Source organism: Pongo abelii, chromosome 20, assembly GCF_028885655.2.
Source record: "Pongo abelii isolate AG06213 chromosome 20, NHGRI_mPonAbe1-v2.0_pri, whole genome shotgun sequence".
Taxonomy (NCBI): domain Eukaryota; kingdom Metazoa; phylum Chordata; class Mammalia; order Primates; family Hominidae; genus Pongo; species Pongo abelii.
Window position 1 is genome coordinate 52,196,688 of NC_072005.2, and position 26,102 is coordinate 52,222,789.

General features: G+C 41.4%; 1 protein-coding gene across 1 annotated transcript; it reads right to left on the reverse strand.

Annotated features, from left to right (window-relative positions):
* Positions 1–12,686: 12,686 nt before the first annotated feature.
* Positions 12,687–20,151, reverse strand: IGFL3 (IGF like family member 3). Its single transcript, XM_063720143.1, is given in 5 exon segments — positions 12,687–14,178; positions 16,003–16,064; positions 16,648–16,918; positions 17,030–17,083; positions 17,388–20,151. Coding segments are annotated over 4 exon segments (354 nt in total). The 5' UTR covers positions 17,413–20,151; the 3' UTR covers positions 12,687–14,178; positions 16,003–16,060.
* Between the last annotated feature and the right edge of the window lie 5,951 nt (positions 20,152–26,102).

The window sequence follows — 26,102 nt, forward strand, 5'->3', positions numbered from 1 at the left end:
TTTGAAATTGGTGAGATGTTCCTTGGGTTGGTTGGTCTGAGGACCCAAGATGGTAGGTGGATCTCCTCATGGAGTGAGGGTGAGGACAGGGGACTGGTCTCCCGGAGGAGTCCCCCTGCCCCGGGTCTTTGACACCAAATGTCACGTGTGTCTGTGTGAAGAGACCACGAAACAGGCTTTGTGTGAGCAATAAAGCTTTTTATTCACCTGGGTACAGGTGGGCTGAGCCTGAAAAGAGAGTCAGCAAAGGGTGGTGGGATTATCATTAGTTCTTATAGGTTTGGAATAGGCAGTGGAGTTAGGAGCAATTTTTTGTGGGCAGGGGGTGGATCTTACAAAGTACATTCTCATGGGTGGGGAGAATATTACAAAATACTTCCTTTTTTTTTTTTTTTGACGGAGTCTTGCTCAGTCGCCCAGGCTGGAGTGCAGTGGCGCAGTCTTAGCTCACTGCAAGCTCCGCCTCCCAGGTACACGCCATTCTCCTGCCTCAGCCTCCTGAGTAGCTGGGACTACAGGCGCCCGCCACCACACCCAGCTGATTTTTTTTGTATTTTTAGTAGAGGCGGGGTTTCACCATGTTAGCCAGGATGGTCTCAATCTCCTGACCTTGTGATCCACCCACCTCGGCCTCCCAAAGTGCTGGGATTACAGGCGTGAGACACCACGCCCGGCCCAAAGTACCTTCTTAAGGGTGGGGGAGAATATTACAAAGTACCTTCTTAAGGGTGGGGAAGGTGTATCATAAAAAGTGCATTCACAAGGGCGGGGGAATATCACAAAGTACGTTATCACAAGGGTGGAGAGGGTGTATTGTCAGAAAGTCAATTGATCAGTTAGGGTGGGGCAGGAACAAATCACAATGGTGGAATGTCATCAGTTAAGGCAGGAACTGGCTATTTTCACTTCTTTTGTGGATCTTCAGTTGCTTCAGGCCATTTGGATGTATACGTGCAGGTCACAGGGGATATGATGGCTTAGCTTGCACTCAGAGGCCTGACACTAATAACTGTAAGTTTCTGTTTTTCATCTGAGCTGCATAACAAAGGTCACAAGACACACTCGAGTGAGCCTAGATTGTAGCCATCTAGGCACCACAGCAAAGGACATAAGTTTGGGCAAGACTCCTTTGAGCAAAAGCTAGATAACAGCCATCGGGGCCGCATAGCAAGAGACACACATAAACCTGAGTTATGAACCTGTCACTGTTTGATAAACTGCCTTTGTTCTGCTTCTGTACATTCACTTTCATGCCACTCAGAAGAAGGTGTATAAGCAAGACCCTGTCTTTGTTCAGGGCCCAGTTTTTAGATGTTAAGTCTGCTGGGTCTGAGTGTACTCAATAAAGATCCTCCTGTATTTCACCCTGAGGTCTCTCTGGTCCTCCTGATTTCTGCAACAACACAATCACTCAGTGCCTTTTTTGGCTGAGGGTGGGGGCTCCCCTTGCCCCCTGTGGCTCTCCAGTGTTGGTTTTATGATACATCAAAGACTGTAATATTATACTTTCATATTCTCATTGCTTGTTTCATATCAGTGGCTGCAATTTTTCCAAATAATTTAGTATACAGTTAAAGTGGCAATGTAGAGTTTGCTTAATGGACTTGTTATAATTAGGAACCAGTTTTATACACAGAGAATCCATAAAAATACAACTTTTTTGCTATTTTATCCTTTGGCTATGCAAAAAGTTGTTCAACGTTTACTGTAGGTGTTTGTTTTAAGCATGCAAATACAGTTTATAGTGGAGATACCTTCTGACAAGAAGTAAACACCCAGAAGTGATTTTTGTCTTCATTAGAACTCATTACTATTTGTCTTTTTTCCAGGATGATATGATACATCATGTTCTTACATTTTAAAATTCTGTTTCTATATGTAATTTAAATAAAAACTATTTTACTTACACAGTTAGTGTTTCATTCTGTATTTAAATTTCCTGTAAGAAATATTCCTTGATTTAATAATGAGGAGCTTTTTTTTTTTAAATATGGTGACATGTTTCTGTATAATTATGTATAATTTTTTTACTTCTAGCAATGTAAATAAATACTGAGTCATTTATTCTTTATTGCTCATACCCCAGGGTAGTTGTGGAGTTATCTTACATGATATAAGTACCGTCTTTTGCAGTACTTCATACTCTTTGTTTGTTTTGTTATAGCCAGAACATTATAAAATCCAGTTCTTAGATCAGACATATGTTGAAAGTAACCCTTTTTCCACTTGAATTGTTAAATTGTTTAATCTAGCATCTTTACTCCTACAACTTGCAGTACTAGTCTTTGTTCCAGCACATTGGATGTCACGTCTATATCAGTTGGTCCTGTCCCAACAGTGGCAGAATGATATCAAAAAGTGAAGGTCTCAGTGTAATATGAAGCCTCAGTTTTTAAAATAAGTATGTATATCTGTTGGATATTCTGGTGGTAGTCTCAAAAGGATGACCTGATAACCTGACAGGCATCTTTTATTAATGGGACAACACTGAGAGGTATTTATATGACAATAAAAAGAGAATAGAAGAGTTAAGCAATAAGCCCCCCACACTGCTCTGTGAGCATAATGGATAAGGTGTGTCTGCCAAAACATAGGGAAATACATCTTTCTTCTAGCACTCATGCCTCATTCATGGCTGTAACAGTTTCACAGTCATGGTGTCCATGTATATGATACTAATGGCTATGATTAGATGAGTCACATCTTCATTGAGAAGCTCAATAGGTATTGTTATGGGCATAGATACCAATCAGGTTTACTACCGGCCCTGTAGCTGAGACTGGTGTTAATATGTGTATCTAATCCTAGAGGATCCATTGAGCCACTGACTAACACAAAAACAAGTTTTGCCGTTAGAAAAATCTATTAATAGAAACCCAAACCTCACCATTATGAAGTATATCCATGTAACAAACCTGTAAATGTATACCCCGAGTCTGTACAAATAAAAAATAAAAAAAGATTACGTTATGATGAAATGGTGAAACAGAAAGCTTTGTTACATGGAACTTTTCCTGTTGCATTCAAAACTGCTTCATTAAATAGTCCTCCAGAATAGACTCTATGACTTTCAAAGCTAGGAGAAATTGGAGTGACCAGTTTATTCCTTTTGTGGAGAATTATCCCTGAGATGCTGAACGTCTATGTGTCAGAAGCTCCCAGCTAACTTTCAAAAGGCAGTTTAATTTCCAATAATACTAATTCAACAAAACTGAGAGTTTAAATTAGGCAATTTAACTAATAGGCAAGTATTCTTTGTTGTGCTTCACATTTATTTTGGAGGTCCAAGATCTGCAATTATGACAAAAACCACCACCACCACCTGAGGGTACATTCTGTTTGGCCTTAAATAATTATAGTGGCCCCCACCCCGTGTCAGAAATTGGTTTCAGAGTGGACTAGTGACCCTGTTTTTCCAATGAGAAAGGAAAAAAGCTATGGGGCTTCTAGGAAGGTCCCTCCTTCCTAAGAAAAAGACTGAGAATCTCTTTGGATCTCTGGACATTGCTGTGTTTGGATGTGATACCAGAACTGTTCTATCCATGTGCCAGGAGCCTGGAGGCGAAACCAGTACAGTCAGGACCACAAAGCAGAGATGAACACAAGCTGGGACCTTGAGGACATGGATGAGCAGCTGAATCAAGCAGCCCTAAAACTTGTTTGACCTTAGAACTTTCAAATATGTTAGAGAATAGATTTTCTAATAGCTTAAGCCTGCAGAGGAGGAGCGGGAGTGGACAGCCTGTCACTGTGATTGCTGCCAGTGGCTGAAAGGGATTTGGAAGAATCATCACATTCTGGATGTAATGTAATGTTTTGGTTAGGTTTTTACAAATCTGCTATCAAATCAATGATGTGGCTCATACTTGGTGATGGTGTCAAGGAAATACAGTACATTAGAGCTGCTGCTCAGAGTGGAAAGGTGCATTTTAGGGAAGAGGTCAATTCCTTCAAAACACTTGTAAGTTTGTTTTAATACCAATTGAAATACAAATGGAATTTTCTTGGAAAAAAGAAAAAGTCTATTAATAAATTGAGAGAGAATTTCTATTTGGGTGCACCCATAGGAGAAAAATCCCATTGCATTCCATCTTTTCATCAGGGCAGCAATAAATATCATGACTAAAACACAGCAGTCATAGAGTGTGTGAAATACATCTGAGATGAGACCCAGACTGCTGGTCAACACATCATAGAATGATTCTACAGAGGCAAAAAGCGTTCCGTCCTCTTTTAGAGGGAGATGAAAAGACATTGGTAGACAAAATGAAGACCTAGCACTCACTACCACTCCTCCAGACAGGATGTGTTCTGCACTTTCCTGGTATGCCATTTTGTTCATAGCCTGAAGTCACACTGTTGTTGGATGTATTCAGAAATTTCCAAAGCACTAATAAAAACAGGAAGGGATCTATCGTGGGGACATTTAGAAACTTCCATTTTGACTGAACAAATGGAATCCACGTAGATATCCAGGATTACGACAAAGAAGATAAGCATTGTGGAAGCCATAAAGAGAAAAAACCAAGATTTATCTTTAACCTGAGTTGTCACAGGAAAGACAATGACCCATGGACACAAGAGAAGCAGGAAGTAAGATGGGATAAAACTTGAAGACTTTTGGCTCCACTGATGTCTATAGAGAGCTTTCTGGGAGCTGTATGAAAACCAACTTTATACCACAAAGCCAAGACTAGCAATAATATTCCATGCTTGTTATCTGCCATGCCTAAGAAGGCAATAGTTGTGTAAAGCATGTAAGTTAGAGCCCTGAACTACCCTAATTAAATGGGGTGGTGAGCCGTTTTAGCCTTGAGATCATCACTGTCAAAAAGCAGCAATAAATAGATAACAGCAATAATGAAGAAAGCAGTCCCCTGTATTGAAGTTCTGCTCTGTGTTACAAAAAGAGCTTGGTTTATGGCTGTATTTCTCAGAGATGAGAGACAAAATATACAGACAATGGCCAGACCACATATAAAAACAGAACTCTGACCCATAACCTACAGCAGCCTGCCTAGGAAATCAACCCACTTTTCTACAATAAATATCCCAGGAAGCCACTTGCTGTAAGTCACACTTGTAGGAAGTCAGACTATCTCTAGTAACAATCCAGGAAACTAAACAATAACTCCAGTAACAGTCAGCTCCAAATGGCCAGGACTTGATTAATAACTGACAGCTTCCCAAATTTTTGTTCCTGTTTCTAACTTAGGAGCAACCTAGGAAAGCCAAATATGTACCCTAAACCAATCCCATAGGATGCCGTGCATCTAGTTAGCTATCCTTAGCTTCCCCATGCCAACAGCCTCCAATCAGGCAACATGTGAAAAAAAGGATGATACCTTTTCCACTATAAAGCTTTCCTACTCCTCTGCTGGTCTTTGAGTCTCTCCCAAAATGGAAGTGATGGTGGCTGACTTCTTTGTTGTAGAATAGATAGCCTTTGCTTTCTCATTTGGTTAGTCTTTATTTTCACAGAAGTTATTGGTGAACTCCATTTATTAAAGTCATGGGTGCTGATATGGTTTGGCTCTGTGTCCCCACCCAAATCTTACCTTGAGTTACCCCAAGTGTTAGGGAGGGACATGGTGGGAGGTGATTGGATCATGGGGACAGCTTCCCTCATTCTTTTCTCCTGATAGTGAGTGAGTTCTCCTGAGATCTGGTGGTTAAAAAGTGTGGCGCTTTCTCCCTCTCTCTCTCCTGCCACCATGTAAGATACGCCTTGGTTCCCCTTTGCCTTCTGCCATGATTGTAAATTTCCAGAGACCTTCCCAGCCAAGCGGAACTGTGAGCCAATTAAACCTCTTTTCTTTATAAATTACCCAGTCTCAGGCAGCTCTTCATAGCAGTGTGAAAATTGACTAATACAGGTGCTTTTTGAAAATGCAGATTCCTGGACTCCCCACAGGTTTACAGAATCAGAATCTCTGGGAGTGAGGCCCAGAAATTTGCATTTTCATCCATAGCCCTAGTGGCTCTCATGCATACTAATATTGAGGACCAGTGTCCTAGAATATTTGGTGATTATCTTTCTCTGGCATTTGTATTACAACTATGTTCATCCATAGCCCTAGTGACTCTCATGCATGCTAATATTAAGGACCAGTGTCCTAGAATATTTGGTGATTATCTTTCTCTGGCTTTTGTATCACAACTATGTTATGTGTATGAAATACCTAACTATCCCCACTTGTGTGTTTCAAAAGGTCCTTTTGCCTACAGGAGCAGGCTAAATCTCATGACATTCCCCACACTCAATCCTCACCCAGAATTCCTGAGCTCTGGGGAAGGTGCCATCTCCAGCCTGGTTTGCAAGCCAGAAACACAGGCTCTCTCTTACAGGGAAAATGAAAATACATTTTAAAAATGTGAATAACTCCCAAAATATCAGGTAAGGCACATAAAATGAAAATCAGGCAGCATCAGTAGAAAACACAAGACAAAATGAAATGCAACGAATCACTGGAAATGTTGAGGGAAATAGCAGTTCTGGGTCGGGGAGGCAGAAACAGCTACAACTTGGGAGCTGTGGCCAGTGTGTTCTCTGAGAGGTAGCTATGCAGACCCAAGCTAACAGCCAACCCCAGAAACCTCTGAGGGGGAGAATCTGGTGACTCAGCCTGAGTGGGAGCAGTTTCACTACCCGACTCTCTGTGTAATTTAATCTTGTGTTTGTAGCCAATACCTAGCCAATACAGAAAATTAATGTATGGGAGGAGGCCAGCTGCTCTTGACATGGAAAGTTCAGATTATTTTCAAGCTTCAAGAAGGGAACCAGCGACAGGGAGAAATGAGTGAGTAGAGCCACTTACCAGCAAAAAGTGTTGGAATTTTTTCTATACTACTCCAGCCCCTCATTGCAGGGCTGCTGTAGAGAACTGATGTCCCCAGTTCTGCCCATCTCAGGTATACTCCAGGAGGCTTGCTGGCTGACAGCTTCCTTGCTCTGCCGCCTGTGTGAAGGGCCTTCCACTCCTGTTCTCAGGTCTTGGTGACTGATGATGGGTCCGTTTTTCCTTTTGTTGGTGTTATAAGTGGGACTGTTAATTCTATTTTTGGATTGTTCATTTCCCAATCTTTTTTTTTAATTATTATACTTTAAGTTCTAGGGTACATGTGCACAACATGCAGGTTTGTTACATATGTATACATGTGCCATGTTGATGTGCTGCACCCATTAACTCATAATTTACATTAGGTATATCTCCTCATTTCTCAATCTTTTAAGATGCACTAAAGAATTTTCTCTGTGAGTGTGAGCTTACAGAAAAGAGCTCTCATTGTCTTTCTGGCAGTGACACCATTGATAATGCGTTGCTGGCAATATCTACCTGTGGTTTTCTGTAAAAATGCTGTGAGTTTAAGGACATTTACATAATAGTCTGACTGGGAAATCCTAGATTTTAGTAATTAAAAAAATACATTGCTTTGCCTCTAGCAAATAAGAACAATGTCTCTTTGCTGATTCAGATATATTGAATCTTTCCAAAACATTTGCTTTAGTTAAAGAAATTTTTAATTAGTATTATTCTAATTAGAAGAATTTTTAAATTTTTACAGATGAGGTTTCACTATGTTGCACAGGCTAGTCTCGAACTTCTGGCCTCAAGGAATCCTCCCTCAGCCTCCTGGGTTGTGGGGATTACATGTGCATGCCACTGAAGCGGGCCAATTAGTATTTTTTTAATGGACAAATTATAATTGTGTGCATTTGTTTGATACAATGTGATGTTCTAATTCATGTAATGGAGTTCTGGGAAAGGCATACCAACCTACAGTGGTACCTTTGTGGAAAGATTAAATCAAGCTAATTAACATACCCATTACCTTGCTAATTATTTTTAGTTTTAATAGAGCCAGTAAATCTTTTCATGCTCGAATTTAACTTATATTAAATTATTTATATTGTACAACTTACACAAATTAAATTAACTAACTTGTTTATCTTATATTAAATTAGGCAATTATAATAACTAGTAAAAATTTTATATACTGGTTTGGCATAAACTTAGTTGGTTGGAGTAAAAGTAGACAAGGATTCGATTCTAAAATGAAGCCTTAAAATCTTGAGCTTTATTTTGACTATTTTTTTCTCATTATGTAAGGTACTTTATTTTTAAAATAATTTTAAGCTTTAATTGAGCTAAGCTTATTCAGTAAGGTTTTCAATATACCTAGAGAATAAAGGTTAATTGAGGCTGCAGTTAGGAAGATTTCTCTCTTTTTAAATTTTTATATTTTGTAGATATGAGGTGTCACTATGTTGCCCAGGCTGGTCTTGAACTCCTGGCCTCAAGTGATCCTTTTACTTCTGCCTCTGAAAGTGCTGGGATTACAGGTGTGAGTCATTGCACCAGACCAAGAAGAATTCTCTTAAAAGTCATTTTTTTTTTCTGATTGAATTGGTGGTTTCCAGTCCCTTCTTTTTTGTTGTTGTTTGTTTGTTTGTTTGCTTGATTTTTTAAGAGACAGAATTTGTGCTGTCACCCAGGCTAAAGTGCAGTGGTATAATCATAGCTCACTGCAGCCTCAAACTCCTGGGCCCAAGGGATCCTCCCACCTCAACCTCTCAAGTAGCTGGGACTACATGCATATGCCATGAAGCCTGGCTAGTATATATAAAAAAAATTGTAGAGACAAGATTCTTGCTCTGTTGCTCAGGCTGGTCTCAAACTCAAGGCTCAAGTGATGCTCCAGCCCTGGCCTCCCAAAGTGCTGGGATTACGGGCATGAGCCATTGTGCCCTACCCCAGTCCCTTCTGTTACCAACTTTAGTTTACGAATGTGTCTATTTTCCTATTCAGCTATGTCTGTCACACACGCACGCACGCACGCAAGCACGCACGCACACACGCACCACACACACACACACCCTGTATAGTTTCCAGGTTGTTTTTGTTTTAAGAGAGATGGAGTCTCATTATATTGCCCAGGCTGGCCTGGAACTTTTGGGCTCGAGTGATTCTCCCACCTCAGCCTCCTGAGTAGCTGGGACTACAGGCATGAGCCACAGCACTTGGCTTTCCAGGTGTCACATTGACAATAGGGGGTCTCCTACAGCATTTCAGAGAATCTTCCTTGAGTGGCATAGCCCAGGAAGTTACACCACGCTGTTGTTCTCACACATGGGCAGATTTCTGCAGTCAAGAAAATTAGATCTTCACAGGGACATAGGCAGTGTAAAAATTCTACCACTGATGGACAATCTGACAATTCCTGCTGCTGGCATTGGTTCTGAGGTCCAGTTTAGCTCCTAGAACTTCATCTGTCTCCTTATGCCTAGCATTCTCCTGTTAGCAGATTCACCACCCACATCAAACTTCTAACTTTTGCTATCTCCATCCTGGGGCTTGTAATCCCAAGCAAGATTCATTTTAAAAATGTTTGCATTTTGGGCCAGGTGCAGTGGCTTATGTCTGTAATCCCAGCACTTTGGGAGGCTGAGGCAGGTGGATCACCTTAGGTCACGAGTTCAAGACCAGACTGACTAACATGGCGAAATGCTGTCTCTACTAAAAATACAAAAATGAGCAGGGCATGGTGGTGGGTGTCTGTAATCCCAGCTACTTGGGAGGCTGAGGCAGGAGAATCGCTTGAACCCGTGAGGCGGAGGTTGCAGTTAGCTGAGATCGCGCCATTGCGCTCCAACCTGGGCAACAAGAATGAAACTCTGTCTCAAAAAAAAAAAAAATTTGCATTTCTAGTCAAGAGATTTAAAACATTCAGTTTGTGTGGGAGAATTGTGTTACCTTTTTTTGTTGTTGTTTCCCAATTCTACCTTTCCAACAAACACTATTATCTAAAAAGCACAAGCATGTGTAAATATCTTCGTGCATAAGTGTTGCATAAGACCTAAAATTAAGGCCCAACATTATATACGTCCTTGATAGCTGGGGACATTGGGAGGGCCTTACAAGTCTGAACCACAAAGTTTCCCCTCACTCTGCTCTTGTGGATAAGGTCCCTTAGCCAAACAACCCTCCCTATCAAGGAGACTGGTTACAGTTCCTGTTTATTCCTGAATAGCTGGTTTCAGTTCCCTGCCAGACCCTGAAATCACTCAAGCGGCCCAGTCACATTCATTCTGTGAATCCATCCATTCTTTTTTTTGGAGATGGAGTCTCGTTCTGTCGCCAGGTTGGAATGCACTGGCACGATCTCAGCTCACTGCAGTCTCTACCTCCCAGGTTCAAGTGATTCTTCTGCCTCAGCCTCCCAAGTAGCTGGGACTACAGGCACGTGCCACCAAGCCCAGCTAATTTTTTTGTATTTTTAGTAGAGACGGGGTTTCACCATGTTGGCTGGGATGGCCTCGATCTCTTGACCTCGTGATCCACCCACCTTAGCCTCCCAAAGTGCTGGGATTACAGGTGTGAGCTACCGCGCCCGGACTACCATCTGTTCATTTTTAAAATGAATCTTGCTTGGGACTACAGGCCCCAGAATGGAGATAGCACTTCCTCCTGCAGGAACCAGGGACCACCTCACTCTCTTGACACTACAGAGCCTGCCTTCCGTAGTCCCTGCTTGTTAGGTGCTCCTAAATGTAACCTTTGTGGCCATACTTAGCATGCAGTGTCCTCCCTCAGGCTGTGAGCATACGTGGGGCTAATAATCTACTGTTGATTTCATCCACCCAGAATTAACGTCCTGTGTTTTGCCATCTCCACAGCCCTAGGGTGGGAATCCTTTTCTTATAAACAAGGTAAACAGGAGGCAATTAAAACAATAAAAAAATTTAAAGAGAAGTTTAGTGTTCATAAATGTCTTTAACGTTAAACCACCGATAGTCTAGAAGCAGCCTTTCAAACTTCTATAACTTGGAATAGACTTTGGAGATGAATCATAATGGCTGAATAGATGCAGGTATGTGTGTCTCCTCCACAGAGAAAACCAGAATAGCAAGTAGATACTCACATTTCAAACAAATGGTCTGGGAGAGAATGCTGGGGTTCACCAGAGAAGAGATGGGAAGCACCAGAAGTAAGCAGAGGGTTTGAGGCAGCTTGCCCGCCTGGGATTGACTGAGCTGGGAGAGGTTCCTGGATGTGGGGAAGCAATAAGAGAGAAAGCCCCTGGGCTCCACACTCCCAGATGGGCTTTTATAATCTTGGCTGTGGGAGAAGCCCCGGACTCACTAGGGCCTCGGGCCTGACATATGAAGCTGCCCATAGATGTTGCTCCAGAAAGGGAACCCACACACACTCCCACAGGCATCTGAACCCTGGGCAGCCTCAGATGGGCACCATTTTGAGAGCCCAGACATCAGGTATCTACAGACAGCTGCTGCCACTGTGCTGCTGCAAGGAGGCAGAGGGGAGACCAGGCACTCCCATGCACCCCTGGGAGGGTCACTGCCGCCCTGCTGAAGGCTGCAGTTGAGACTTAGATGTGAGCAGACTGCATTCCCCATAGCTTCTTGCCCATGCTGCTTGCCTGCGAGGGATCTCAGCCTCTCTGGTTGCAGGCCCAAGGTGCAGTTTTCATAGTTTAAGTTCAGGCTGTGCCCCGCCCTTGGCCTCAGTTTGAGTTGACATGGCTGCAGCTGTGGCCCGGTTTAGGAGGGACAGGGAGTCCAGGCTCTCTTATACATACTCAAGATAATACTCAACACCCTGCTATGGGATGATGCCTTTCTGAGAGGGATCTCTGTTTTGTCTGGTCACAAGCCCACAGCTGGCACCATTTTGAGAGTTTAACACTTGGCTGTGCCCCGCCCTCCAGGTGAGTTTGAGGTGATGTGTTCCACACCCTGCTGGGAGAGGAACAGGGCAGACCAAGCTCTCTTACCAAACATGGTAGTCCAAGCTCTCCAGGGTACACCACACTTAGGACAATGACCACTTCAGTGCTACAAGTGACTGTGGGACTGGGGACAAGCCTGCCAACTGATTGCATCTTCTTGTAACATCAACATGGAGGGCTTGGGGTCCCAGTGAGCTGCTCCACCACTGCTATTGCTATCTCCCATGCCACACCAGCTGCCCAGGGATCTGAGAACCTGCCCACACACAAGGATCATCGCTCCCCCTACTAGTTTCTAAGCCAGACATCTGGAGGCCCAAGAATCAGTCCCTAGAACCCACTAACTGGAGCCAGGTTATGCTGCTCTGGGGCCTAAAAACAGTCACTCTCATCCCACTACTGGGGCCAAAGACTGGCTCAGTTGACATCTAAGTCCGCAGTTAAACTTTACTACAACCTCAACTAACAGCTGTAGCTTAAGCCACTGAGGAAATCACAGATACTGCTGACCCTGAATACAGCCAAAGAAGTCATACAAAGACCACTCTATTGCAGGTCAATTGGGATAATTTCCCTAACCCCTTCATAAGACTTGTGACAGGGGTGCCTCACTCACTCAGCCTGTAGCGCTCATTTGCTCACCAGTGGGTGGGGTGGGGTGGGGGGTGGGTGGGGGTGGAGCTTGCCGGGAAGGGGATGCAGGAGCCAGGGTGGGTGTGTTTTGGGCACTGGCAGGAGCACAACTGTGTACTGGCCCTGCAGCAGCATCTGGGGCATGCTCACAACCCATGAAGCCTCAGAGGGAGTGTTACAGTCAGTGCTCTTTTGGCTTTGCCATCCATGAATGGCTTAGGTGTTGAACAGCTCGATGTGACAGCCCTCTGTATCCTGAGCTCCTGTTCAGTGTCGAGGAAGAATCAGGTTGCATGAACGAATTGAAGATGGTAAATGTGGGGGATTTTATTGCCAATGAAAGTGGCTCTCAGCGGGAAGGGGAGCTGGAAAGGGGATGAAGCAGGAAGGTATTCTTCCCCTGAAGTCTGGCCATCCCCAGCTGGGCTCCTCTCCAAAGCTATGCCATCGAGCCATCCCTCTGAAGTCAAGTTGCTTCTCTCTGAAGTTCAACTGTAGTCTCCGATGTCCAGCTGCTTCGCCTCTTCTCCCCTTGTCTGCTGTCTGCCAGTGGAGGCTGGGGTTTTTATGGGTACAGGATGTGGGGGGGTTGCAGGCCAGGGGTGGTTTTGGAAAAGGCAACATTTGAGCAGGAAAACGGGGATGTAAAGTTCCCCCTCTGGGCCATGGTTCCAGCCTCGAGGGTGGGTCTCTTACCAGGGACCCTGCCCTTTTCTGCCTAGAATTTCCCTGCCTCCTGTTCCTATCACAGTGCCCCAAATCAAAGTGTCTTAACAACATATATCCTCAGGAAAAAATTATCCCCTACAAAAGCAATTTTAACAAACTTGACTTTAACAGACTTGACTGCTGCACCAGATGTGTAGATGTCAACAGAAGGACACAGTCACCATGAAAAAGCAGGAAGATAGGGCACCACATGAAAGATCATAACAATTTTCCAGCAACAGATCCCAATAACAAAGAATTCCTCAAAATGCCAGATAAAGAATTAAAAATACTGATCTTAAAGAAAATGCAATGCAATAGAAATCTGAAAACCAATACAGAGAAATCAGAAATTCAGCTTGGGATATGAATGAGAAATTTACCAAGGAGATACAGATATTATGAACTTCTATAATTTGGTTATTGCATAGCATGATGCATACAGTAAAAAAACAATGTATTGTCTATTTCAGAACTAGTAAGAGAGTAAATTTCAAGTGTTCTTACCACAAAAAAATGAGAAATATTGAAGGTAATAGATATGTTAATTTCCTTGAGTTTAATTATTCCACATTGAATTCATCAGTCATGCTGCACCCCATAAATACAACTACAATTTGTCAATTTAAAGTTAAAAATTAAAAAAATAAACTTAAGAAGCCTTAGGTTTATTTTTAATTCATATCCAATTTATAGCCCTTTTTAAAATAATTTACTTGCATGCAAGATACACATTTGATGGAACATGTACATTTTTCAGTGCTTAGAAAGTTCCAGGCACCACTATACTGGTGGCTCACTCCTATAGTCCCAGCACTTTGGGAGGTCAAGGCAGGCAAATTGCTTGAGCTCAGGGGTTTGAATACAGTCTGGGTAACATGATGAAATCCTGTCTCTACAAAAAAACCAAAAAACCAAAAAACAGACCAAAGTTAGCCAGATGTGGTGGCATGTGCATGTAGTCCCAGCTACTTAGGAGACTGAGGTAGGAAGATCACTTCAGCCCAGGAGGTTGAGGCTGCAGCTGCAGTGAGCTGAGATCATGCCACTGCACTCCAGCCTGGGTGAGACAAAGTGAGATCCTGTCTTGAAAAAAAAAAGAAAAAGAAGAAAATTTCTAAGATTTTCCTCCCATCCCACTTGCTCCAACACTCATAGCCTGAGCATCTTCCCAAGATGCATCTCAACAGCTCACTGAGATAAGTATTATTTTCTCTTAGCTGTGGAGAAAGAAAAATTGAGGAATTATGAGACAAAGACAAGGAGAAGACAGGAAAGATTTCAGAATTAGCCAGAGATAAAACAGCGGTGTCGCAGGTGATGACTATCTGGGGTTGGTGTCATGTGGGTAGTAAAAAGAATTCACCAAGACAGTTGTAGGTAAAGAAAGGTAGATTTTTTAGAAAAAGTAGAAAAATATGTTGCAAGAAAGCAAAGGCAAAACAGCAAGTGGGGACCTGACTGCAAAGAGACAAAGGCTTGCTGGGGATTTTATAGGATGGTGCTTGTGCTGGAGAGAGCTACTTACAGTACTGATAATGGCAAGATTGCAGTGACCTGATTTGCATATTTCTTTCTTAATGAAATTTAACTTGGCTTTTACTGCATTTTTAAAATGTAAAAATGTAAAAACAAACACAACATAGTATTTCAATGCTGTACCTTTATGTAAATGACTTCATCTATCTTTTTAAAACATGCTGTGATATAGCTAATGTTAAAACTGACACAGCTTCACTTTCTTCTTTTTCTCTGTACTGAAAGCTGCAGAAATACACATTTAATTCCAAGACAATTTGGTTTAAGCCCTCAGTATAAAAAGTGTACATCCACTTCCATTGCCCTGACTTTCCCCACATTGTTGATTGTGATTCTCTGTGCCATGTTGGTAGATCAGGCAGGCTATATATAATTTGTACAAAACATCTTTAGTCAGGGTAAGGCTTTAGAAACTATCTTAAAAAGAAACTTGTCAAAATATTTTTGATATCTAGGACAAATACTGAATATTATAATTTTCTCCCAGCACATCTGTTTACACAGCCCAATGAGCTAGGTGACCCTGTTAAAGATCGGCTTATGGAACGAATAGATGAAGACATTTCCTGAGCCAAAAGATACAGATAACAAATGTTAATAATAGCAGCAGACTAAAAACATTCCTTTTTGTTGTTTGTTTTCCATAGTCAACAGTTTTAGCAAAAGAACTTTAGAAAAGACAGATTTTTTTTGGTAAAGTTTACTGCCTGAAAAGAGTTTAATAAAGAACATCCAAGGCCTGATTGCTATTATTCTGAATATAACTTTTAATTACTTTCTGTAAGTTACATTGTCGTTTACTGTCAGACAACTTACTGATGCATGGAAAAATGCCCCAAAAAACTGCAATGGTTTATGTACATTTTACATTACATGTATTACCCCTTAAAACCCCCAACAGAATAAAGTCTTAGCAAATACAAATTTTAATTTCTGAACACCTTTCCAGTAAGATTGTAAAGGTGGGAGGAAGGGGAGGAAGGACTTGTTTTTTGTATTCCTAGTCTACTTGATTAAAATTTAATCTTCCAAGGGTTTGTTTAGCTCACTATCCAGGCTGCTAAGGTTATGATGAACATCATTACTTTTCCAGGGTAAAAAAAATGACATTTGAAAATAATGTAAATGCTATGACATGATTTTCCCAAGCATGACCTCAACTTGAAACATTAGAATACTTAAGAATTCTAAAGATTGATATACCACCACTGCACCAGAATTTTTAATTATTCCAACAGCTACAGGAATTTTTTTAATAGTTTTTTTAATTTTATGAAATTAAAGCTGAAGAAAATAACTGACTTAGAAACCATAATAAAAGGACAAATATTTAGCCAGAGATATCAGTTCCTCCTGAAAAAGGATACATACCTCCTCTCACTGCAGTTTTTCTCAAGGTATCTTACTGATTTCAGATAGAATTTAAAATTCACCTTAAAAATAGAAACAAACAAAAGGACTACTTAAACTGACATTAACTGATAAAAATGTGCTCAAATTTACTGACAGAATCATGGACACTTCATACAATACTTAGACTCTACCAGTTTTAAGTAAAATAAGGAAAAAATTGTAATTACAAAGCCAGTCTCCCCTTGGGGAAACAAAAAGCCACTTTTGACCAATTGTTCCCTGCATATACATATACTGTATATTATTATAACCTTCTTCAGAGAAGCAAAACATCTTTGTCTTCCCGACACTGGATTATTTAGCATGTTAGTTTTTTACATCAGGAAGGCAACTGCATGGCTTGCATTTTTCTGCCAGCTGAGGATCTGGTGATAGCTGGGTGCAAGAAGATTGTGAGTTATTTATGCAGGAGGGCTATTTGTCCTGGACCATGAAGAAAGGCAGACTTATAGCTTATCTGCTTCTTCTTTTTGCTTTCCCCTGCTCCCACCAGCCTGACTCTTTTGCCCTTAGAACTCCACAAACAGGAGTTCCTCTTCAAGCCCTCTGTATCCCTCATCTCTCCGTCATTCCTTTAGTTAAGAGCAAGGTAGGGGCCTTTACCTGGTACAGCTCCGGGAGATGGGAGATAAGTGACACTGAGACTTCATACCCAGAACCCTCAACTTCACAAGAAACTTCTGCTGGGGGCCAAAAGACTTGGGACAGCAGAGCTCAAAGCAGGGCCAGAAGGTGCAGGTGGAGCCACAGCGGCGGGTCTCCTTTAAGGACAAGATGGCATCATCATAACAGCACTGCTCTGAAGGGTTATAGATCTTGTTCCCACACCTGGGCGCCGGCTGGCACAGTCACAGTCCTGAGCCAACAGGAGCATCTGGGGGCAGACATTGATGGTGTACATCCAAGGAAGAACAGATACTCAATTCCCAGTCTCTTTTCCCAACATCACCTCTTCCCTCCTCATTCTTCCCTGTCCTGTCCTTACCTGTAGTTCCTTTTGAACACTGGAGGAGGAAGACTGTTGTCCAGCAGACAAGAGCTAAGGGAGAAAGAAAAAAGGTTGGAACATGGAGCTGAGAATGTGACAATTATGGAAAAAACCAACCAACCAACAAACAGAGGTTAGGGTGGTTTTAAGGTGGAGATTATCACTTGGGGCTAAGTCTGTATGGGATCCTGTTCAGGCAGGCCCTGAGCAGCACGCTCAGTCACCCTTTGAGGTGACTAGTAGGGCACAGGAGGCTGGAATAATGTTAGAGATAAAGAGGAATAAATCGGGTTGAGGTTTGGGAACTGCACTGGGGATGAGATGAGATGATGTTTGGATTTGGGGTCCTACTTGCCCAAGATGCAGCATCGTGGCCTCATGCTTCCAAAGAGGCTCTAGGAGAATTGAAGAAGAGTGGTAAAAGGCTGGAACTTATGGAGACAGCCTAAATGGGCTTGTCTGTTACCCTGGTAAGTTTACTGATTGGATGGTTGCTGATCATGCCACCTGCAGTCTCCCAAGCACATTCCTTGAAGATAACCGAAGTCTCCCAAGCACATTCCTTAGTTTCTTTAAGGAGGAGACTGGGTGGCGTAAGGGACCACAGAGCCGAAAGTTGCAGACTGACTCATTGCATTCTCCGTATACTATTGCAGACCTCAGGGTGAATGAGTGTAAGCTGATCCTACTCCAAGTTAGGCTTCTGAGAGTTTTCAAGCTCCAACATTGATGAGGAGACAGTGCCCAACTAAGCTCCAATCAGAGAGAATGCTTCAGCCACTTCCCCATCTGGTTTCACATGCTCCCCTTCCTAATACTTGCTTCTTCTAAATTCCCCAAGCATGATGTCTCTGGAAATGTCAAGGGGACCCTTTCTGAAGCCACTTTATTTTTTGCTCTGGAGTCATTAGAGTTTTCACCTGCTCTAGCAGATGAGCCACGGCTCTGGAAACTCCAATAAGGGGAGTAGGGGTGGAGAATAGCAATGGCCCAAATCTCCTGGTGTGCTTGGCGTGAGGATTCAGACACCTCTAGCATCTTAGTTACATGGTCAGGGAAAGTACTAAACATCTGCTTTTCATAATCGTATTATATTAGTGGCCAATGATATGTGATGTAGTACTTAGGTGTGTTTAGTACTTGGTGTGCAGACAGAGGAAAGGGCAGGGCAAACTGAGGCCTGCCAGGCAAGTGCCAGCTAGGGAAGGGCTTGGACAAATTCAAATAATCCTAAAGCTGTGGAAAGGACCTCAGCCTTCATGGACGTGTGATAATTCCATCAGAAAATGTCCAAGGATTGGCCAGACTTTCCATCCTTCACTTGCTGGCATAGCATAGGGAAGAGTTGCTGACTTAAGTTCATCCAGCCTGTACCATAGCCTTTGAAATGGTTCTCCTTTTCTGAGCTTCATTCTTAGCTTCCTGTACATGTGCGGAGGTGTGGGGTGTGATTTGGATGCACAAGGCTGCTCTTCCCTACCCCGGAACCTAAGAAGGCCAACAATGTGAAGATTCCTAGTGAGCCCAGGCTGTCAGCTTGTTTACTACCAAATGTTAAAAAGAAACGTTTGAGTTTGATTAGGTAAAATACAAAGGACAAATAATAATATCTTTAATATACAATTATCATTCTTATTCCAAATGAAACTTCAGCTTTACTATTGGGCATTGGGAAGTTAATGTATACATAATTTTTCATCTTACAGAAGTGGCAAGGGGCAGCTTGAAGGGATAATTTTTAATGCATTTTATAATGATAATCATTTAGAGAAATCCTTATGTTGTATCTCATTAACACTAAGATGTTATTGAAAGATACACTGTTGTTTTACAACTCTAAGATGCAATCTCATCACTTAGAATGTTTATACTTATTAACAGAGCTTCTTGCAACATGTTGAGACGTAGACTTTTGGAAGGCAAATAGAAAAATAAAAATATATGGGAAATAAATCTGTAGATTTCTTAAAATGTCTCCACATTTGGAGCTGCCTCCTGTGAATCATCTTTCAGCCCCAGATTGGTCCCTGTGCTTTCTTACACAACATCATTCTCAGTCCTACCAACAGCATTGGTCATGCACAGTTTGGTTTTATTCTAAGCTGCTGACACCCATACTGCAAGTTATCACTGAACTGGTGACACTAGCCCCTTCTTTCTTTGAATTTTCTTTCATCTATTCCTAGAGATTTTGACAACTCCTTCTGCCTTTCATTATGTTGTTTTCCTTGTGCTAGGCAATCCTTTTGTGCCTATCTCAGAAACAAAATGTGATACTCTTCATCCCTTTATCTTCTTGTGCCCCATAAAGCACTTGGTTGTTGATCTGCAAGAAAATATGTACTTGGGTTCATTCCTAAAACAATGAGCATGTGCTTCATTAACAGTGAATTTACGTCGTGGTCTTCTATTAATGTGTCATTCTGCATACACAACACACGAGCCAAATCGTGGTGTTTTCTGATATTTAAAATGACAGTTACACTCAACACATGAAACGTAAGCAATCCACACAACTTAATTGAAGTGTCAAGAATATTAACCTGAAGACTTAGTTCGTCCCTGTACAAGTGGCAGCGGCTATGTCACTCTGCTTGTCTGACAGCTATTGCAAGACCCTATTGATGATAAGATGCATCACTAGTTCAAGGGTATGGGAATGTAGAATATATATGTACATCTCTGAGTGGAGGAGAGTCATTCTAATTTGAAACTTAGTATATTTATGAGGATCAGATGAAGTCACACTTGAAAAGCTCCCAGCACAGTAGCTGGCGTGTGTCAAGCTTTTAGTGTTTTCTCTCCTCAACTGTGCTTTCTTAAGAAAGCTGCAAAACAGTCTGGGCGCAGTGGCTGACACCTGTAATCCTGGCACTTTGGGAGGCTGAGACGGGAGAACAGCTTAAAGCCAGGAGTTCAAGACCAGCCTGGGCAACAAAGCAAGACCCTGTCTGTACCAGAAAACAAAAATAAAATTAGTTGGGCATGGTGGTGCATGCCTGCAGTTCCAGCTACTCGGAAGGCTGAGGTGGGAGGATCACTTCAACCCAGGAGTTCGAGGCTGTGGTGAGCTGTGATGGCACCACTGTAATCCAGCCTGGGTGACTGAGTGAGATGCTGTTGCAAAGAAAGAAGAAGGAAGGAAGGAGAGAGAGAAGAAAGAAAGAACAAAATATACACATCTTGTTCCATGAACTATTGACAATTTAGGTCATAGGCAATCATTCTTAGTCTAAATTTTCTTGAAGGAAGAAATAACTTTCTGTCTGGCACTAAGTTTCAACATAATTTAGGTCCCAGACAATTTTTGCTGATTTAATGAAAATTATCAATCCTCCCAGAAAATTGTTCTTAAACGGATGTATAGGTAGATAGGTAAGATGTATAGGTAGGTAGGTAGGTGGGTAGATAGGTAGGTAGGTAGGTAGGTAGGTAGATAGATAGATAATGGATGGATGGGTGGTTGGATATTAGATAGATGTTTGATTGACAGACAACAGACAGACTGCATGCAATTTCTTTTTTTTTAGAGTCACTAATTTTACTTTTTTAAAATGTTAAAAAATCTACTTTTAATTTTTTCGTAAGTTATTGGGGTACAGGTGGTATTTGGTTACTCGAGCAAAGGAGCCACTGGCCACAGAAGTTTCTGGTTGGTGAAGCGACACCCCAGGGATCCCGTAACACTTTGGGAAGTATGGCCATTTTTAACGATATTGATTCTTCCTATCCATGAGCATGGAATGTTTTCCCACTTTTTTGTGTCATCTCTGATTTGTTTGAGCATTATTTTGTAGTTCTCCTTGTAGAGATCTTTCACCTCCCTGGTTAGCTGTATTCCTAGGTATTTTACTCTTTTTTGTGGCAATTGTGAATGGGAATTGCAGTCCTGATTTGGCTTGACTGTTGTTGGTGTATGGGAATGCTAGTGATTTTTGTACATTGTACAAAAGATGTACATTTGTACATTGATTTTGTATCCTGCAACTTTGCTGAGGTTGCTTATCAGCTGAAGGAGCTTTTGTGGAGACTGTAGGGTTTTCTAGATACAGGATCATGTCATCTGCAAACAGGGATAGTTTGATGTCCTTTCTTTTTATTTAGATGCCCTTTATTTCTTTCTCTTGCTTGATTGCTGTGGCCTGGACTTCCTATACTATGTTGAATAGGAGCAGTGAAAGAGGGCATCCTTATCTTGTACCAATTTTCAAGGTGAATTCTTCCAGCTTTTGCCCATTCCGTTGGCTGTGAGTTTGTCACAGATGGCTCTTGTTATTTTGAAGTATATTTCTTCAATACCTAGTTTATTGAGAGTTTTTAACATGAAGAGGTGTCGAATTTTTATCAAAAGCCTTTTCTGCATCTACTGAGATAATTATGTGGTTTTTGTCTTTAGTTCTGTTTATGCAATGAATCACATTTATTGATTTGCATATGTTGAACCAACCTTGCATCCCAGGAATAAAGCCTGCTTGATCATGGTGGATTAGCTTTTCATGTGCTGCTGGATTCAGTTTGCCGGGATTTCTTGAGGATTTTTTGCATCGATGTTCATCAAGGATATTGGCCTGAAGCTTTCTTTTCTTGTTGTGTGTCTGCCAGGTTTTGATATCAGGATGATGCTGGCCTCATAGAATGAGTTAGGGAGGGGTCCCTCCTTCTCAATTTTTTGTAATACTTTCAGTAGGAATGGTACCAGCTCTTTGTACATCTGGTAGAATTCAACTGTGAATCCATCTGGTCTTGGAAATTTTTTGGTTGGTCGGCTATTTATTGCTGATTCAATTTCAGAACTTGTTATTGGTCTATTCAGAGATTGAATCTCTTCCTGATCCAATCTTGGGAGTGTATATGTCCAAAAATATATCAATTTCTTGTAGATTTTCTGGTTTATGTGCATAGAGGTGTTGATAATATTCTCTGATGGTTATTATTTCTGTGGGGTTAGTGGTAATGTCCCCTTTTTCATTTCTAATGGTATTTATTTGGATCTTCCCTCTTCTTTTTTAATCTAGCTAGTGTTCTATTTTATTAATTTTTTTCAAAAAACCAACTCCTGGATTTGTTGATCTTTTGATGTGTGTGTGTGTGTGTGGGGGGGGTGTGTGTGTGTGTCTGTCTCCTTCAGTTCAGCTTTGATTTTGATTATTTCTTGTCTTCTGCCGGCTTTGGGGTTTGTTTGCTCTGGGTTCTCTAGTTCTTTTAGTTGTGATGTTATGTTGTGAAGCTGAGTTCTAGCTCTCTGAAGTGGGCAATTAGTACTGTAAATTTCCCTCTTACTCCTGCCTTAGCTGTGTTCCAGAGATTCTGGTATATTGTATCTTTGTTCTCATTAGTTTCAAATAGCTTCTTGATTTCTGCCTTAATTTCATTATTTACCCCAAAGTCATTCAGGGGCAGGTTATTCAATTTCCATGTAATTGTATGGTTTTGAGCAGATTCCTTAGTCTTGATTTCTAATTTGATTGTGCTGTGTGGTCTGAGAGAGTGGTTGTTATGATTTCACTTCTTTTGCATTTGCTGAGGAGTGTTTCGTGTCTGATTATGTGGTCGATTTTTCAGTGTGTGCCATGTGGTGGTGAGAAGAATGTATATTTTGTTGCTTTTGTGTGGAGAGTTCTGTAGTGTCTGTCAGGCCCATTTGACCCAGTGCTGAGTTCAGGTCTTGAATATCTTTGTTAATTTTCTGACCCGATGATCTGTCTGATACTGTCAGTGAGGTATTGAAGTTTCCCACTATTATTGTATGGATGTCTAAATCTCTTTGAAGGTCTCAAAGAGCTTGCTCTCTGAATCTGGGTGCTCTCGTGTTGGGTGCATATATATTTAGGATAGTTAGGCCTTGTTGAATTGAACCCTTTACTATTACGTAATACCCTTCTTTGTCTTTTTTGATCTTTGTTGGTTTAAAGTCGTTGTCTGAAATTAGGATTGCAACTCCTGCTTTTTTCTGTTTTCCATTTGCTTGGTAGATTTTCCTCCATCCCTTTATTTTGAGCCTATGGGTGTAATTGCATGTGAGATGGACTGCATGCAGTTTCAACGGTTCAGGTTCACTGTTTATTTAAACCAAATATTACAGGGTATGGTCTCCTGAACTAAGCGGGTGAAGTACATGTTTCCTATAAAACAGCCTTTTTCATTATCTCACAGGGCAATAACTTCTTTAGAGTTTTGATAAATCTTTTAGTTCCCCCAGCAAGCATCAGATGATGAGTTAAAGAATATACCATATTATTTAAAATATGGCATTTGTTTGTCTACATGCTGTATATCGAGGTTCTTGGAAGCACCTTTTCATTATGTTTATAAACTGGTTACTTGTAAGTGGTTGCTTGCCAGTTTAAACTAGCTTAAGCTGTGGCAAAAAGAGGAATTTATTATCTTTGGTAGGTTCCAAATTAAAAAAATAAAGTGAGCAAGAACTAAGATTAGAAGAAATTTACGAGCTTGGATGAAGGTTCCCAGTATTTCTCATTACTTTTATGTTTAATGATGTATATTTCCTTTTCTGTAAATAATGATACACTATTCAGAAAAATTGTTTTGGGTTGTTTGCTTCCTTCTTATTAATTTATAAATGCTCTTTGTATATTGGAGATACTAACCTTTTGTCTGTTATATGTTTTCCTTGCATGTTTTTCAAGCCTTTGTGTTTGTTTCTCAGTAATGCTGGTGGAGTCTTCTTTTTTGAGATATTTTAAATTTTTATGCAGCAGTGTCTTTCACCACTGCCCTACATCTTCTTTCCACTTTTTGGCTTCCACTTACGTAAGGAGGCCATCTCCAACGTAAAGTTCTATGAATAGTTCTATATTTTTACTTTCTTTTTAGTCATTTTTATTCACATATAACTTTTTCTATAAGATGTCATGCTGAGTCTAAGTTAATTTTCTTGCTAATGAATGTCCTATTGAATCTGAAATTACTTGTTGACTAGTTTGATCCCTTTTCTTCTAATGTATCATGTTACTTTTCTTACATCTCAGTTTTCCATTATTAGCTTTATCTGTTGATGGACTCTGTTCAATTGATTTATATGTAATTTTTCTAGGTAGTGTCTGGTTCATTTACAGTAGCTTTGTTTTAAATTTTAATAATAGACAAAAATTTCTCTCCTTACTACACTACATTAAGCTTTACTCAACAGTATTTGTGCAGTCAGCTTTAAGAGCTCCAAAGTAATTTTCTGAACCCTCTTCCTAAAAAATAGCAAAATGTAAAAATGGGAATTCAGATGAAATTTTTTTGTAAACATTGTTTGGCTTTGGAAAGGATGAGCATTCTAATGTTTTAATAATTTCTGTCTCAGAGGTTTATCGACTTCTTTTTTTATTAGGTCTGGTTTGCTGTCAACACCCATTTAATTTTATGTAAACATGCTCTTCGAGGCTGAAGCGAATATGACTGATTTTCAATGTGAAAATAAAACATAAAAACCCCTTCTTGGCTCATGCCGGTAATCCCAGCACTTTGGGTGGCTGAAGCAGGCAGATCACTTGAGGCCAGGAGTTTAAGACCAGCCTGGCTAATATGGTGAAACCCTGTCTCTACTAAAAATACAAAAGTTAGCCGGACATGGTGGCCTATGCTTGTAGTCTCAGCTACTCGGGAGGCTGAAGTGGGAGAATCTCTTGAACCCAGGAGGCAGAGGTTGCAGTGAGCCAATATTATGCCACTGCACTCCAGCCTGGGCAGCAGAGCGAGACTCCCTCTCAAACAACAACAACAAAAACAAAACTGTTCTTGGAGTTATTTCTAAACAGAACTTGTCTCTAATACTAACGTCACAGAAATGTATACGATTTTACATTAGTATTAAAGATAAGAATATTCTTGGCCAACAGGAAATGGGTTAAAGCCTTGCAGAGGAGGGAAACAGTGAATTTTGCCATTCACTTAACCAGTTTTCACACACACACAGAGAAAGTCCAGAAGCCTGGCTGGTAAGAAACTCTTACCCTTTTGCTGGCATGCTAGGGTTTTGGGTTCTCTTTTTCTGAGCAACTTTGGTGACCTTGCTCCGTGTGGCATAGCTGTGGGGGGCCAAGCCACGTTACAAAAGAAAATGATCCCTTTCCATTTCATGGAACCATAGGCAAAAGTCTCTCCTTTTTACAAGAGGCCAACCAGTGGATTGCATGGGAAAATAAGATATTGAATTAAATGCACAGAAAGAAAAAAATTCATTGGGACATAAGTGACACAAACTTTGGTTCCACGTGCTGTCAATTCTCTCCTTAAAAAGCCAGCACCCAAAGTTGATAGACTCACATATCCAAACACACAGATGACAGAAAAGTCCACAGGCTTCCCCTCCTCACGTGGTGTGGCAAAGAGAAAGTGAAGTGGTGAGGGGTTTTGAATAGAGTTACAGGATTGAGGGCCAGTGTGACAGAGAAGGGGAGAGAGAGGGAGAGGAAGAGGGAGGGAAAACGATAGAGGGAGAGAAGGAGGGAGAGGGAGAGGAAAGAAGAAGAAAGGGAAGGAGGGAGAAAGGGAGGGAGAGATGGATAGAATTTTTTCTTGGGACTGGAACCCAAACCAACTTAGGCCAGGGGAAAGGTACACTCTGTCCCACTGCCTGCTGAGTTGATCAGATCCAGGTAGTCAACGATTTCAACCTGTCCCTCACAGATCTCTGTTCAGGTGACCCAAACCACTAAGGATTAGGAGAGGAGAGGCAAGGCACCCTAAGTGACAGAAAAGTTAGGAAGTGAAAAGGAGAGAAAGCAAGAAGGGAAGGGAGAAAAGCATTGCCTGCAGGAGTGATGGGGGAGGCAAGGAGGGCTGGCAGGCTGGAGAAAGACAACCATCATGGCGACACTGAATCAGAAGTTCAGGCAGCTGCTTGTCAGCCGTGAAGGGATCTTGTCCAGCAGTCCCATCAGCTCACAGGTCTCCCCCTCAGGGAGAGAAAGGCTCCCCACATCTCATTGTTGGGAATGGGTGCTCGGTGTCACAGAAATCAACACTGAGACAAAGGATCTCTCAACAAGGCTGGTTTACTTTCTGCAGAAAGAGGGCCGCTTGCTAGCGGTCTTGCCATGAGAGCACACACGAACAAAGG